Here is a 17,641-nt window from a genome sequence, read left to right on the forward strand (position 1 = left end):
ATCAGTCGTGTCTTTTGTCATCGTGAGCATGGTAGGCTTTCAGTAAATAGCAGAGTGAATGAATGAATCAAACTGGGGAATATCTTTTTTTTTTCTTCAAAATTAAATGACTCCAAAGAAGTAAAACAGACTTTCATGTCTGTGCGTTGACTGGAAGGTAGATTCCAGAATTCCAAAACTGTTTGGATCAATGGCAGAGTTTTGAGGATAATAGTGATAATCATGGTGAATGCTTAAAAAGCACTTACTCCGTGTATGAACTCATTTAATTCCTACAGCCAGTCTATGAGGTGGGTACATTTGTTCTCACCATTCTACAGATGAGGAAACCGAGGCAAGCACTTGCCCAAGGTCAACAACTAGTTAGGTGGAAAAGCTTGGGTCTGAGCCCAGACTGACTCCAGAGTCCACGTTCTATTTTGCCTAAGTTTGAGGACATAGATTAGATGAGTACGTGGATTTCCAGGTGGGTGCTTTGAAGAGCGAGCCTCATGTGTTAGACGCGCTCTGGTTTGTTTGTTAAAAGTGCTGTGAGATTGAGGAGTCCAGCTCTGCGTTAGGTACTGTGAGGCCTCTCGGGTCAAGTTGAGCCTCGTTACGATCCAGGTCTGCGGGAGGAAGCACGTTCGTTGGCCGGCCCAGCATTGCATCCCCGGGGTCCTCTCCTCGTGCGCAGTGGACACTCACTGTGTATTGTTTGAATGAGGATTGATATCCTTTGACTCATTTCCAAAGGTTGAAAGGAAGGAGGATGGGAGAGGAGCAGCCCTTTCCATATCCCTTGTTTCCCCAGAGCCTGGGGGTCGGGATGAGGGGAGGGAATGGGTAGGAGGGTGCGTAGTCCTTCCGTCTGAGCCCCTATGGCAGTTTGTCCGGCTGTCATACATCACAGGCAGGACAGCTTGTCTGGCTGTCACATGTCACAGGCGTGAGCACCTGCTCGCTGTGCTGTGGCTGCCTGGCCAGCTGACTAGGGCGCCTGGGTTGCTCTGCTTTTGTCACGAGGAAGCCCTCGTTGCCAGGGTGGTCAAAAAAATGTTGTTAAGCCTAGTATGACTCTCATTAGGTTTGAAATGAGACTTACGGAAGTTTCGCCCGCTTGCTCAGGTCTCGGCGTGCACGGTTGTCACACCCTCCATTGCTATATCTAGGTTGCAGCTGGCTCGCTGCAGTGATCAGAGAGAGTCCTTTGCTAATGAGGCCAAGGTTGTGGGTTTGATCCCTGGCCCTTGACTACAGCAAGCCATCTGTCTTCACAAATGCATGTCACTGGATCTGAGGCAAGGAGTGTGCACAGAGGGAGAAGCTGGAATCCATTCTGGGAAAAACAGCTCCCTGACAGTCGGCCAGAAGTGGGCTTCCGTACTGTGAAGGATGTCTTTTTCTTCTCCCACTTTCCAGATCTGGACTTCTGGTTTCGATTCCAGACTCTTGCCACATAGATGATACTAAGGGTTGTGTAAATGAAGGGGAAGCAATTCCCAAGCCTGAGAACGAAGAGAAATTGACCTAGGGATACATGATACATTTGTGTTTTTCTAGGGTTGTAAGTGTTGACAGTGTCCAGGCGCTGACAGGGTGGATCTCCTGGTGTAAGAAGGATCTCTTCAGTTGTCCTCTTTGTGATCACAAACATGCTTTTCAGCCAGGAGATGGGGAAGGGGATTTCAGAATGTAAGATTGCCCTCACCCCGCAAAAAGCTTGCTGAGGGTCACTGGGTACCTGGTTGGCTCTGTGAGGCAGTTGGGACAAGAAGAGGTGAGTACGAGAGGGCCTGTGCTCTCAAGATGACCGCAGACATAAATACAAAGGAAAAGCACAGGTTTAGTGCTGTCTACACTAAAAATAGGTATAAACTTGGACTTCCCTGGTGGCGCAGTGGTTGAGAATCCACCTGCCAGTGCAGGGGACACAGGTTCGAGCCCTGGTCCTGGAAGATGCCACATGCCGTGGAGCAACTAAGCCTGTGCGCCACAACTGCTGAGCCCACGCTCTAGAGCCCACGAACCATGACTACTGAGCCAGCATGCCACAACTACTGAGCCCACATGCCACAGCTACTGAGCCCACGTGCCACAGCTACTGAGCCCACGTGCCACGACTACTAAGCCCACGTGCCACAGCTACTGAAGCCCGTGCACCTAGAGCCCATGCTCCGCAACAAGAGAAGCCACTGCAATGAGAAGCCCGCGCACCGCAACGAAGAGTAGCCCCCTCCTGCCCCAACTAGAGAAAGCCCACGTGCAGCAACGAAGACCCAACGCAGCCAAAAATAAATAAATAAATAAATAAAATTAAAAAAAAAAAATGTACAAACTTGTTGGCCACACCAGGAGGCAGTGTCGTGTCTTCCTGGGGAAGCTCAGAAAAGGTTCTCAAAGGTGGCCTTTGACCTGGGTCTTGAAGGATGACTTAGGACTCCTTAAAGAGAGAGAGGAGCATGTGGAAAGGCACCTGGGCAGCAAGGTTTCCCTGAACTGTCTGAAAGGTTTTTTCAGAAGTCTCGAAATCCTCATTATCCACAGAACCCTCTAGAAGCTGCCAGGCTGGGCATGCCTGGGTACGTTGCTTGCTACAGGTGTGTCCCTGCTCTCCCAGGCACCCATGCTGCAACCACGACTGAGGATGCATGAGACGTATTCTGTTTAAAGGGAGCTGGCTGTGCTGCCTGTCAGTCCATGTGCAGTGAGAACGAAGGGGGTAAGAAGCAGGTAGAAAATGCATCCCCTCAGGGTCGTGGTTCACTCAGCTCATGGTAGTTCTGAATTTCATTCATTCAACACATATTTATTGAGCACTTTCGGGATGCCAGCTCTGTTTGAGGGGCTTGGGATATGGCAGTGAGCAAAACAAAGATCTTGGTCCTCACGGCGCTTATGTTCTTATGGGGGATGTGAAGCCATCCAAGCTTCCTGGTGCTTGTCCCGTGTTCACCAGTGTATCCTCAGGGATGAGCCTGGAACCCGATATGTAATAGTGCTCAGTAATTATTGAAATAACCTACTGCTTAAGAGATTCAGAAGCGCCGGTTGGTAAGAAAGAACATGGAAAAAGCCAAACGATTTCTTAGCTCTGAGAGATCTACTGTGTTGACTTGTTCTAAAATTGATCTTTAGTTATAAAGTTCTCCACCACAGAGAAGGAGAAAAAATACTGAACCTACGCTGGCAGTGGTACCTTTCCCTTGTTACCCAGGAATTTGACATCCAGTATTTTATTCACATCAGTACTTTTTAGTTTGCAATGACAATGACAGTTGAGATTGAATTTAAGTGCATTGGTGGCCTGGGCCAAACTCTGAGGTTAGAAGAGAATTTGGAAGGACAGCTTAAGGGAAGAATTGTATTTTCCCACCCTGCTCCCAAGAAGTGAACATAAAAAATGTAAAAAAAAAATATATTGAGCTTGCAGTTGAAATAGCTGCCCATCACAAGGTGAAATAGTTCTCCCATCTCCGAGTTTCTCCCAGCCTTGGTTTTCCGTTTGGATTTGGATTTTGGAACTCTGGCTTCCTTCCCGTATACGTTTCCCCCTTGGTTTGATTGTAGGTTTGTACGTCAGAATGTACATTTCAGAGACCAGCCTTCAGAAGTGCTGCTTTCAGGCCCCAAAGGATCAAGAGGGAGGCCAAGTGCTGGCCAGTCAATGCCCTCCCTGGGTGTCCTCAGGAAGTCATGCTTCTGCACTGACCTAAGGGCCAGCACACGAGACCTGGAAGGAGGAGGCTCAGGGGGAGGAGGATGAAACCTGATGGAAAAGGGAGAAGAGAAGGAAAAAAGGAAGTAGGTCAAGGGAGGATTAGAACGTGTCCCTGTGAACCGTGGATGGGCTTTCCTTTGCCTGGGTTTGCACAAGAGCAAGGCTGAAGACCTTGCTGGCCTCAGAGCTCAGCTGGCCTGAGCCCTCCCTGCTGGGCTGGGGACAGTTGGTGATGTTGGCAGGTTTTGCCTGCCTGTTGGGCTGAACAACCAGCTGGTGCTCAAGGGACTTGCAGGCCCTTTCTCCTTGGTAAGAGCTTAGCCGTTGGGAACCGTTCCACGTGGAGGGAAGCGCACCCAGCTCAGCAAGCGAGGTGCAGGAGGTGAACCCCAAGTTCTGACAGCTTGCCAGTGCCTGCTGCTAGAATGCTGACCAGAACGTTCCTTTTAAGAATCGTTTACCATAATGGATTTTGACCTCATTGCACTCTCTCAGTCAAGGGTGTTGAAATGGAACAAATGACCTCACGTCAAGGGTCTGTGGAAACCCTCAAAACCGGGGAAATTCCTTGTCTCTCTTCTCTTCATTTTGGAGTGGAGTTTTTAAGCAGCGATTCATTCCAGATAGTTCATGGGTCTCCACATTTTACGAATAAACTAGTAGTTTAGAGACATGAAAACAATCATGTGGCTTTTGTTTATTTCCCTCAAATTGGGGTATTTCATAGCCTTTAGAATGTAATTCTTGCAAGTTAATTCCTTTTTTTGTTCCTTTCTATCATGATTATCCATCTAGCTTAAAAAAATTTTTTTCTGCTGTCATGGCAACAGTGGAAATGATTGCTTGAATAAAATTATGTGACTAAAACCATGTATGAATGGTATAAGAGTGGCTGAGAATTGTACGTCTTTGCATTTAGGATATTTAAGCTGGGCGATCTCTCCCCTCCAGCCCCGCTCCCTCCTGCCCTGTGGGTGGGCAGGCAGCCTCATGGTTGTCCTGAAGGTGCCGTTTGACCAGCACAGCCGGAGGCCTCCTGAGACATTCTGCGGTTCCTGCAGATCCGCTGTTTACAAGCAGGATTCCTCCCAGCTTCAGGGAGAATCTGATTCTGAATCCTAACCTCTTCCCAGAAGTAAACTGGAAGCAGTTTGAGAAAAACTTGAATTTGCCTCAAAGGCAGTGTCCATGCGTCAGGCATACGCCCTCAGCTGCTACCGGTTTGGCCTCCTGTGCGGCGTCCCCTCGGTCACGGGAACTTCCTGCAGTCGCCACCAGAGGGCCTCGGTCCTGAACGGGAGAAACCACCTCGGCCTCAGAGGGGAGTAGAATTTCTCTACCCGTCGGTTCTCATTTAGGGCAGCTGAGGCCTCACCCTCGGACACCAGGCTGCTTCACCTGGGCCAGCAGATTTTCTTTCCCGTTTTGAACCAGTTCCTAGGAGAATCTCATTAGCTGGGAGCACTGGAACGCATCCGATTTGTATTATGTATATATATTAATTTTCATATTAATGGTGTAAAACATAGACCTTTCTTGTATGCATATTTTGTTCTTTCTTCTAGAGTCGCACTTCAATTTGAGGGCTCACATTTCTTTTGTCAGGAAGGTGAGAGGTTGGGTAGAAAGGCCCCAGCTCGCCCTCTCACTGGGTGTGGAGGTCTGAGCAAGCCGTTTCTCTTCTGTGTGCCAGCGGACTAGGTTGTGTCGGATCACTTATAGCTAGACAATTCTGTGCTTCCGTAACCGGATAGGTATCTCACTCTGCAAAGAGGGCCTGGGAGACGTTCCAAATGGCCAATTCCCATCGGATGACCTTCCCTGACTTATAACATATAGATTTGATACTGCCTACTCAAGGCCTAATTTCCACCCTGCTAAAACATCCCTTTAAACCTGGGTCTCCAACTATATTGTCCCAGTCCCACCTTATTTCACACAGTTCAAAACGCCATTCTTTTTGTACGTAGTAGGAGCTTAATCTGCGATTCTGGAATAAAATGAGACTGCTCTGTCCTGCCCATCCCTTTTTTCAGCTGTAGCTGTTTTCTCCCCACCATGTTACTTAACAGAACCGAGCTTCAGTCCAAAGCAAATGTTCTCTGGTGCCTGTGAACACAGATCCCATAAAAGCAAATGAAGGGGAAAGCAGCAGCGTAGATTGCATGTCCCAGGGCCTGTTACCTAATTTTTATTCACGTCTCCTTTAGTGCTGCCTGGACTGCCAAGCGCAAGCCTCTCTTTTTATGCCACTGTAAAGCTTCTGATCTGGTATCATCTGATATGTGTGGGTGAGAGGAATATGGGAGTATTGATGTATCTGTGCCAATAAACCATTCCCTTCAAGTTCTGGGGCTGTTCTTGTGAATCAGAGTCCTAGGATGTCACGTTAGGTATAAGACACGAATTAATAGCCCTTGTGAGTGCTCGTAGCCTACAGAACCCACCTTCAGTTTGATTTAATCCCTTTGTGTGATTTAAAATGTCATCCGAGAAGAGAGCTGAATACCTAGAGCATCTGCCACAGACTGCAGAGGCTGGCTGACAGGTCCGCACCGGCTGACCCGCTCTGTGGCTTTTTTGGAAAGCTGAGATGTGTTCTAACGAGCAGGTTATAAATATCACGGGGTTCTGTCGTAGGAGGTGGCGGTGCTCGATGTGAAGGGACCTGCTGGGAAACGCTCCCAGCTGAATGGGTCAGGCACAGCCTTCAGAGGGGGCAGACAGCAAGTGGGGTCTGGGCATATGGACCGGGATTTACTAACGAATTACTGTCCCTTCACGAAATGTGTCACCCTGCACGTCTCTGTGAGGTGTGTGGGCACCAAAATGAGGTATGCTGGCCCCAGTCAGATGGCGCCAGCCTCCAGCCAGCGCTCACTAACTGTGGGAGGGGCTGTGACCCTCTGCCTCACTGGGGGCAGGAGGGGCCGATGGGTTTACTGGGCAGTGATGTATGTTCTCAAAGACGCGGAGTGGTTGCTTGGTGGAGCCCCTCATTCTTCATACCTTTTCTCTTTGTCTTGCCTATGAAGGTTGCAGGTCACAAGAAGCCTTTCCCACGTTGCACACAGTGCCTTGTTGATACTCCTGTACCCCTTTGCCACCCACCTTGCGGTGAAAAGATAGAGTTTTCAGCACCACTCAGCAGAGCAGGAAAACTCCTCAGCCACTGTGAGGTGGAAGATAGACTCTGTAAAGATATCTTTCCTTCTTTTTTTTTTTTGCCTCGGATCTGATCTTCCGACATTTATTTTCTTGAGAAAATTGAATTGTGGAAGTTCAAAAGACCATTGATCCTAGGTCAAACTTTTCAGAGTTGAACAAAGATGGACAGACACGTGCAGAATGATGGCTTACAGTCTCGCCAACAGCTTTTATGTAGGCAAAATGCATTGAAATATGTGTATAAAATATTTAACATTAATACACGCCAGACGGAAACCCTGTCAAATTCTGTGTGCACACAGGAACTTGACGAGAGGAGTCGGGAGATTTAGAGAGATCCTCAGAGCAGTGGAGACGAGAACAACCCAGAACCTGCGAATGGTAAGTGTAACTAATGGCTTGGCTGAGGCCCGAGGCACTTCAAGCGCCTCTCTGTCTTTCATACGTGTCTTATAAATTATATATTATATATCATAACATACTATGTAATATAGACATTATACATTATAAATTATATCTCAGTGAAGCATATATATACACATATACATATGTATATATATATATATATATATATATATATATATACACACATCATACATTCACCCAAAGTCCTTGGATTTTAGTACTCACAGAATCGTTCAGCCATCACTAATATTTAATTTCAGAACATTCTCGTCCCTCCCCAAAAATCTCCATGCCCATTACTAGTCAATCCCCATTCTTCCCTTTCCCCAGCTTCTGGCAGCCACTAATTTACTTCCTGTTTCTATGGTTTGCCTATTCTGGACATTTCATATAAATGGAATTATACAGTATGTGGTCTTTTTTGTGACTGGCTTCCTTTACTTAGCATAATGTTTTCAAGGTTCATTCACGTTATACCATGTATCCGTCTTTCATTCCTTTTCGTTGCAGAATGATATTCCATCGTACCAATAGACCACATTTTTGTTTATGCAGTCATCAGTCAATAGACATTTATTGTTTCCACTTTTCAGCTATTGTGAATAATGCTGCTACGAACATTCTCATGCAAGTTTTTATGTGCATATATGTGTTCATTTTTCTTGAGTATATACCTAGGAGTGGAATTGCTAGATCATATGGTAACTCTACATTTAACATTTGGAGGAATTGCCAAACTATTTGTCAAATCGGTTGCACCATTTTACATTCTCACCAAAAATTATGAGGGTTCCAGTTTTTCCACATCCTCGACAACACGTGTTTATTGTCTTTTTTTTTAGTTCTAGCCATCCTAGTAGGGTGTGAAGTGCTGTCTCATTGTGGTTTTGATTTACGTTCCCTGACGGCTAGTGATGTTGAGCATCTTTTCAGTTGCTTCTCGGTAACGCTCTCTCCTGAAACATAAAAAATGCGTCCTGTATAGCAGTTAGAAGGTAAACCCTCCTGATGCCAGTGTGGTGAAGGGTCAGTTGTATGCCAATGACTCATAAAACCCAGACAGAGCAAAGCAGATTAGCTCCTGAGGAGAACCTAGCTGTTTGACTAACTATATTGACCGTAAAACCCAGAAATAGAAACGCTAGTTAAATAAACTGGTTGATCAGCAGCTTGGCTCTCCTGTTGACTTGAGTTCTGTCTCTTTCCTTTTAAACCTTTCACCTTCCTGTCTGGGAGGCTCATTAATTATACCTCCACAGTTTACCCTTCAGAGCCAGAGTCATCGAGTGTTTGGGTGAAGGCCTGGTGCTCATGGAAGCTAAGAAGTGCCCCAGGCCCCAGCCATGTAGCAGCCCCACTAAGACTGCAGTGTCCTTGGTCTCGTCTTCCACGCTGTTGTCCTCCCATTATCATGAGTCCTTTAAATGCTGTGGGAGAGTGTTCAGTTGGGCAAGGCTAAGAGATTCCTGTCGTGGGAAATGAGGCTGTATCTTCATGCTAAGGATGTGGACATACAACTCACTGACCCAGATGGCTAAGCCATAGACTTTCCTAGAATTATGGGAGGTAAGACAAGACGGGCGACTTCACACACACACCCCATCAAGAACTCACTTGGTCTTCGATATCTACTTATGTATTGATATGATTTATGGGTGCCCTCAGAAGTTCAAACAAAACATTTTGATCTTCACAGTTCTTTAAGGGAAAAAACCCTGCAAAAATATGGGTAAAAATTGTTGCCATCTATCTTTTCTCTCAAACTGACCTACTCCCAACATTCCATAAAACTTCTCAACTGGTCAGCATGAATAGCTTCTTCTAAGATTTGGAAGCACAACGAAAGCAACTGGTTATACTGGCAAGTGTTCTTATAATTGTTTTAAAAGCACATTTAAAATGCCAATCTTTTGGGCTTCCCGGGTGACTCAGGGGTTAAGAATCCACCTGCCAATGCAGGGGCACGGGTTCAAGCCCTGGTCCGGGAAGATCCCACGTGCCGCGGAGCACCTAAGCCCGTGCACCACAACTACCAAGCCTGCACTCTAGAGCCCGCGAGCCACAACTACTGAAGCCCGCGTGCCTAGAGCCTGTGCAATGCAACAAGAGAAGCCACCGTAATGGGAAGCCCACGCACCGCAACAAAGGGTAGCCTCTGCTCGCTACAACTAGAGAAAGCCCGTGCACAGCAACGAAGACCCAACGCAGCCATAAATAAATAAATAAATAAATAAATAAATAAATAAATATAAATAAAATGCCAATCTTTCAAAATTGCTTATAGACTCTCAAAAAATATATATTTCGTTAAGGAAATAAAGGGTTTTTCCTCGTTAAAAGGTTGAGTGCATGCACTGCACTGTGAGAATCTGCCTGCTGCTTACTCCAATATTATTTTTCAAAATTAGAGAATATCTTCCATTATTGTCTAAGGTTTATGATTTTGAAATCAATGTGTTTTAACTTATAAAAATCCTGTGAGGTAGGATTCTGACTGGAGATGTTAGGAAGGAAGACAGTTGTCTTCTTCTTCTTCTTTTTTTTTTTTTTTCTTTTTTCTGAGAAGTCCAGTGAAGAGGCTTCTAAAGAAAGCCTGTGTAGATAAGGCTGCCCCTGGGCACTTTCAGCTGTTAACTCACTGGTTGGTGTTAATGTAAGGGGGGAGTCACTTCCCACTCAATGTCACACTTGAGTTGCAAGTACACCTTTGGTCTTGGTTGCTGGTTCTCAAGTGACCTAAGTTAAACTGTTTCTAATCCCTTGAGTGCTTAACGAAAGTGTGCATCAGAACCATCTGAGGAACTTGGAGCAAATACACATCCCTGTACCTGACCTCAGGAATGCCACCTGAGTCAGTCTGCGGCAGGGCCTGAAAATCCGTATTTTCTAGTTTCCACAAGTGAGTCTTCGCCCACTCTAGTTGAGAAGCATTTCCTGGGAAGTCTACACTGGTGTCTTGGTTTCCGGTGGACATCAGGAAACTTCTCCAGCTGTTGCCACTCATTAAGACAGTGTTTCTATCAGCCTTAATTGCTGTATGATTCTTTTCAGATTAGCTGATAATTACAAATTTATGATATCCTTATGAGGTGCAAAAGTTGCTTTGTAAACTCTGGTGTGAGACCATAGCAGAGAAGGATTTAAAAGTACATTCACAGCAACCCCATTTCTAGATAAGTACTCCAAATAATTGAAAGCAGGTGTTCAAACCAAAACTTGTATGTCAATGTTCATAGCAGCACTATTGACAATAGCCAAAAGATGGAAACAATCCAAATGTCTACCAACTGATGATTGAATAAACAAAATGTGGTCTAGCCATACAATGGAATATCATTCAGCTATAAAAAGGAATGAAGTACTGATTCATGCTACCACATGGATGAACCTTGAAAACATTATGCTAAGTAAGAGAAGCCAGACACAAAAAGACCACATATTATATGATTCCATTTATGTGAAATGTCCAGAAGAGGCAAACCTATAGTGACAGAAAGCAGATTAGTTGTTCCAAGGGGGTGGGAGGAGGGAGAATGGAGAGTGACTTCTTAAAGGGTATGGGGTTTCCTTTTAGGGTAAAGAATGTTCTGGAACTAGAGTGGTCATGGTTGTACAACATGGTGAATGTGCTAAATGCCATTGGATTGTACACTTTAAAATGGTCAGCATGGTGAATTTTATGTTATGTGAATTTTATTACAATTTAAAATCACATACAAAAAAGTGCATTCAATGACCCAGTTTGTACAAAGAAGTTCAAGTCTTCTTCCAGACCAGCTTCTCTCCTTTCCTTCCTTTAATTCTAAATGTATTTGAAATGTATTTGGTAGCTACCAACAATTTTTAGGCATTTAAACTGCAAGCTAAATATAACCTGAGTATAAAACATAAAAGGTATCATAGATACTGTTGATCTTGCTGATAATTTCTTATATTTAATCTCCTTTTCTGAACTTCATTTGAGATTTCAGTGAACACAGCCAACATCCTTCCTAATCGGTAATGCATGACGAGGTGATGCCTTTAAAATGTGCAATCACATCAAAACCTCATTTTTAAAATCTCTCTGGAAGGTTAATACCTTGAGGGAAAATGAGATCTAGCATGAGCTATCCAGCAGTGGACAAGCAAACTGTCTTGAGGGCAGAGACTTTTACAACCTTAGAATCCCTCCATGGCAGATACATCCAGAAAGTGAAGTTCTTTGTTCATTTTTCTCCTTTAACATTTTTTTCTCAGCTATAGTGAGTGGAGGTTATTTTTGCTAGTTGACGCTTTCAGCAGAAGTCATTTGCTTATATGACTGCAGTGAGATCAAAATGAGGCTGTAATGGAAGGTTTAAGAAAACAGTTCAGGAACTGTTTAGGTCCTGAAAATCGAGCTCTTATGAGATCTTTACAGATGGCTCAGTTGGGGATGATAGGAGTGCATTTAATTTCACATTTTTATAGACATTTAAAGCTAGTGGGTCTTACTCGGGAATAATGAAGAAAATTTGCCTTTACCCAGTGGTTATCAGAAACCGCTAAGCTAGTGATTTGGTTGCATTTAGGTTTCCTTGTGGTGTTTTAAGAGATTTCACACGGATGAAAGCCTAGCAAAGTTCTCTTCTGGAACATATTTGTTTAAAAAGGCTCCTTGTCAGGGAAGATCAGCATTCTTTGTCTTCACCTTCCAAAGAATGCTAAAACCTTGTGGAAAAACCTGCTGGTTGAAGTTGTATTTGGCCACCTCTGGCTGATTGTGAGGTGGCCTGGACCACCCTGAGATGCAGTGCTTCTATTTTCGGAGGGTTTTTTTTTTTTTACTTCTCTTCTTTGTCACTGGAAGATTATGAGGTAAGTTAACTGATATGCATCAGTTAACAAAGTACTTCTTAGTAGCTGCCACATCTCCCTCCCGCATACATCGTACGTGATGCTGTTCTAGGCAGTGGAGCTATAGAGTTTGGAAAAACATAGTAATCTGCACCTAACTTAGAAGAACAAGATCTGGATATTTCTGGGTTTTCACAGTAAGAAAGGAGATCCCTGCCCAGCTTTAAAAAAGAGGTCTTCTTGATCGGTAGCCATAGTCTCTTTGCCAGCTCTCCACTTTGCTCAAGGCCAGTGGGAGCCTTTGGGCTGGAAGGGCCAGGATGCAGTAAGAACGGGGCCTCAGGTACTGAGTCGCAGGGTGGGGCTGTGAAGAACTGGACCTTAGCACTCCGAAGACGAAGACATTCTAAAAATCTGCACTGAACATCATCTTATCATCAACGAAGAGATTTTTTTCAGGGATTACATCATCTAGGTTGAGTACTGGCTTTCTGCCAAGGTCGGGCTTTGGCAGGCCTCGGTTGGGAGGTGATGAAAATATTTGCAGTTCACCTATTATTTATAAGAGCTTTTGGAAAAGAGCTTAACTAAAAGTTTCAGTTGTTTCCGGTATAAAACATGTTTAGTGTTCCAGCGTATAACAGAGGCAGGGCAGCATTTGAAGGGCATGAACTTTTTTTTTTTTTAATCTTTCAAATATCTTAGTGTATCATATTTTCTTTTCTTTTTTTGTCATCAACTGATATAATTTTCATCATAGGAGTAGAAATTTTTAATTATGAGTCTTGGAACAGTGATGACAAAGTGATGACTAAAAAATATTTATTAAATGAGCGGATGAATGAATGAATGATACAAAATAGATTCATGGCTGTGCCTTTGCTCCTTTGTGTCCCCAGACAATAGCCAGGCAGCTGGCGGAGATCTTGTTGCGGGGTATGTGTGAACAGAGCTACTGGAACCCTCTGGAGGATCCGCCATGCCAGTCACCTCTGGACGATCCTCTCCGGAAAGGAGCAAACACAAAAACCTACACCCTCACGCGGAAAGCCCGTGTCTACTCAGGAGAGAAGTATGGGAGTTGGTGTCCTCATTTGTAGGTTAGGGGATGGGAGGGAAACTTCAGGAAAGTGTAAGGATGAATAGAAGTTCAAGGGTAGATTTTTTACCAGTTTAATAAAGATAGCTCTTTACTCTTCATAACTTCAGCAAATATCCATGCATGAGTGGGGACATTTTGAGTAGGAAAAGGCTCTCATCTAGTGCTTGGCTGCCATTCTCAGCCTTGACTGTTGGTCTTTGGGATTTTCATTTCGTTTATTATAAGAACCGCAGAACCATACAGCAGTCAGTGACAAAGCTATTAGTAAGCCAGAGTTGACTTTTCTTTTCTTTTCCTCAGCAATTCCTTGATCCTTCTGTTTAAAAACTTGTTTTAAACTGAATTAGCTGTAAGAAGAAGGTGAATTTAATAACTTACAGGTGATTGGAAGGTGATGTCTCTTTAGAATGTTTTAATTGGTTTAAGTTTTGAACTTGGAACTTGATCACCTTTGAGGAAAATGGGCTAGCGAAACACTCCGGTCTCAGCCTGGGATTTCCCCAGGTCCGGGAAGGAGGAGGTGGGAGGGAGAGAGACCACAAGAAAGCGGGGAGACAGGAATAGGGGTTGACTCATTCTATTCCTCCCCTCAAAGCTTTCCTTCCCGTCTTTGTTCCTACAAGGACAAGGCATGATGGCTTTTCAGAACCTCTCCGTGAAGCAAAGGGGAACGTGTAAGAATAAATACGGAAACCTTCTTTAGTCATTACAAATTGGAAAAATGGCTGAAAGACCACAGGCTGCTGCTTCTGAGGCCCCAGAAAGCACTGACAGAGATGGGGTGATTAGATAGTTATTACACGTGTGACTTCTGAACACAATGCCGCATTTTAAAAGGGGCAGCATTTCTCAGGGTAACTGCCTCTTAATCCTCTTCAATTGACCCTGGCATTTGTCTCCCTCCTCATCTTGTTGTTCAATTTGCATTTCTTGTATGGATTCAGACTAGTGAGCATTTTCTTAACTTTTGCCTGTGTTTACTCCTTAGTACTTATCTGGATTCGTAGAACATCTGTTCTAGCAATTCTCAAACTCTCACTTTTAAAATGCTGACCCCTCATTATGAACTATTTAGCAGCAGGATTGGGGTTCTTTTTTAGGTGATATTTAAATCTTAAAAATAGACCCTAGATTTTTCTTCTGCTTCAGATGCTTCTTAATAGCCAAAGTGCCAGTATATTGAAGAATCTAGTTCTTGCTCCCTCCTCCAATCAAGTTTGACACATGGATGGAGCTCTGTGTCTCTCTGGGTGCAATTCCAATGTGGCCTCACCCCTTGAAGGCAGAGAAGCTCACAGTGCTGGCCACTTCTCCCTTGTTTCCTGAACCACTCAGCCTCTGTCACTCTTTTAACATCAGCTTCCCCATCTGTACGAGGAGAATTATCGAGGCAAAATGCAGATCTAGTTAAATGCAGTTATTAGTTAAAAGGAAGATTCCCATGTGACTGGTTACTGAGACACAAGTTTCATTTCACACAAATACACACAGTCATTTTTTTTAAACTGTTTCATTGAGATATAATTCACACACATACTATATAATTCATTCATTTAAAGTGTACAATTCACATTAATATAGCTTTTAATATAGTCACATAGCCCATCACTACAATCAAATTTAGAATACTTTCACTACCCCCAAAATAAACCTAGCACCCCTTAGCTGTCATCCGCCATCCCCCAAACACTTGTATTTTCACATGAATGTTAGGATCATTTTGTCTATTTCTGCAAAAAAAAAAAAAAAAAAAAGCAACTGGAATTTTGTAGGAATTGCATTTAATCTGTAGCTCAATTTGAGGAGTATTGCCATCTTGACAATATTAAGTCTTCTGATCCATGAACATGGGATATCTTTCCATTTATTTAGGTTTCCTTTAACTTTTTTCAACAACAATTTGTAGTTTTCAGGGTATAAGGTTTGCACTTCTTTTGTCAAACTTATTCTTAAGGGTGTTTTGGTGTGTGTGCTATTCTTTTTGATACAATCACAAATGGAATTGTTATTATTAATTTCATTTTGGGATTGTTCATTGCAAGTATATAGAAGTAAAATTGGTTTTCTATATTGATCTTGTATACTGAAGTCTTGCTGAGCTTGTTTATTAGTTCTAATAGTTTTTTTTTTCATTGTTATTTATTTATTTATTTATGGCTGTGTTGGGTCCCCGTTTCTGTGCGAGGGCCTTCCCCAGCTGCGGCGAGCGGGGGCCACTGTTCATCGCGGTGCGCGGGCCTCTCACTGTCGTGGCCTCTCCCGCTGCAGAGCACAGTCTCCAGACGCGCAGGCTCAGCAGTTGTGGCTCACGGGCCCAGTTGCTCCGCGGCATGTGGGATCTTCCCAGACCAGGGCTCGAACCCGTGTCCCCTGCATTGGCAGGCAGATTCTCAACCACTGCGGCACCAGGGAAGCCCTCTGATAGTTTTTTTAGATTCTTTAGGATTTTCTGTATACAAGATCATGTCATCTGCAAATATAGTTTTACTTCTTCCTAACATAAATGGCTTTTATTTCATTTTCTATCCTAATTGCCCTGGGTAGAACTTCCAGTACAATGTTGAATAGAAGTGCCAAGAGTGGACACCTTTGTTTTATTCCTGATCTTAGGAAGGGGAAAACGTCCAATCTTTCACTATTGAGTATGATGTTAGCTGTGGGTTTTCATAGATGCCCTTTATCAGGTTGAGGAAAGTCCCTTCTATTAGTAGTTCGTTGAGTATATTTCGTTGTGAAAAGGTTTTGAATTTGTCAAATGCTTTTTCTGTATCTACCGAGATGATCATCTGGCTTTTGTCCTTTATTCTATTGATGTGATGTATTACATTAATTGATTTTCAGATATGAAGCCAACCTTGCATTCCTAGGTGAATCCCACTAGGTATATAATCCTTATTTATTGCTGAGTTTGATTTGCTAGTATTTTCTTGAGGATTTTTGTATCAATAGTCGTAAAATAATTGATCTATAGTTTTCTTTTCTCATGATGTCTTTGTCTAATTTGGTATTAGGATAATACTAGCCTCATAGAATGAGTGGGAAATAATCCCTCCTCTTCTATTTTTGAAAGAGTTTACGGAGAATTATTATTAATTCTTCTTTAAATGTTTGGTAGAATTCACCAGTGAAGCCATCTGGTCGTGGGCTTTTCTTTGTGGGAATGTTTTTGATTACTAATCCACTCTCTTTACTTGTTACAGAGCTATTAAGATTTTCTATTTCTTCAGTTTTGGTAGTTTGTGTCTTTATAGAAATTTGTCCATTTCATCTAAGTTATCTAATTTGCTGACATACAGTTGTTCATAGTATTCACATACACACACATACACACACACACATATAATTTCTGTAAGATTGGTAGTCATGTACCCTCTTCCACTTCCCATTTCTCCTTTTAGTAATTTGAGTCTTCTCTTTCTTTTCTGGGTCAGTCTACCTAAAAAGTTTGTCAAATCTTATTGATCTTTTTGAAGAACTAACTTTCAGTTTTGTTGATTTTTCTCTATTGTGTTTCTGTTTCTCTAGTTAGTTAATCTCTGTGCTAATCTTTCTTCCTTCAGTTATCACCATCAGCTTTTAGCTTTCTAGTTTTGCATGTTCATACCCTTACTTCTGATTTATTAGTAAAGAGAGAAAATCTGCTTGGGGCTTCCTTATTAACAAGACAGGACTCTCCAATCAAGCAATTTTGTGGCAAAAAGATGTTATCACCAGTTCAGTTATGTGAGTTGGGAGGTAAAAAAGGGAATCCATAGATGATGTTTAAATCTCATTTTGGCCGGTGGTCCCTCCTCTCTCCTCTCTCCTCAGTCTCTTATGAGGAACATGAGCACAAAGCAAACTTTATGTGCCATAGATCCTTCCAGCTCCAGCAAACCACACGGACCATTCAGGACCATTGGTCATAATGGACAATAAATGAAAAATAACCTCTGCCAGAAAACTCCCCTCCCTGTCACTGCAACCTGGATGTGAAGTGTGTACAGGATGCTCATCCTCTCTCCGTCTTAAATGTTGAAAGGAAATAAAATGCTGATAATCCAAGATAAAAAAAGAGAGGAAGAATCACGTGCCATGGGCCTCCTTGCTTCCCTTCTTCTAGATCTTTCTATGAAGAATTTTATTGACTTTTGTTTACTTATTTTTTAAGTAAGCTTTTTACTGACACATAGTATACATTGCGAAAAATACACGAACCAAAAGTAGAAAACTTGATGAATTTTCACTAAGTGAACACATGCAAGTAATTAGCATCCTGGTCAAGAAATAGACATTGCCAGAACCCTAGAAGGCCTCTCTGTACCTTCCCCCAGTTACTACTCCCTGCCCAAGGGTAACCCTATCCTGACTTCTATCACTGTAATTAGTCTGGCCCATTTTTTTTTTTTTTTTTGAAATTTACATGAATGGAATCATATATTAAGTACTTTTATGTTTAACTTCTTTTG

At 43.1% G+C, this 17,641-nt stretch overlaps 1 protein-coding gene across 3 annotated transcripts in view; it reads left to right on the top strand.

Annotated features, from left to right (window-relative positions):
- TTC7B (tetratricopeptide repeat domain 7B) overlaps positions 1-17,641 on the top strand; it is a 240,407-nt gene that overhangs the window by 97,793 nt on the left and 124,973 nt on the right. For all 3 annotated transcript variants that reach the window (XM_068541558.1, XM_068541569.1, XM_068541578.1), the window contains exons 6-7: positions 7,171-7,249; positions 12,991-13,163. In XM_068541558.1, coding sequence (XP_068397659.1) covers positions 7,171-7,249; positions 12,991-13,163 — 252 coding nt within the window. The remainder of the gene's footprint in view (positions 1-7,170; positions 7,250-12,990; positions 13,164-17,641) is intronic.

The sequence above is a fragment of the Eschrichtius robustus genome, chromosome 1 (genome assembly GCF_028021215.1).
Source record: "Eschrichtius robustus isolate mEscRob2 chromosome 1, mEscRob2.pri, whole genome shotgun sequence".
Classification (NCBI taxonomy): domain Eukaryota; kingdom Metazoa; phylum Chordata; class Mammalia; order Artiodactyla; family Eschrichtiidae; genus Eschrichtius; species Eschrichtius robustus.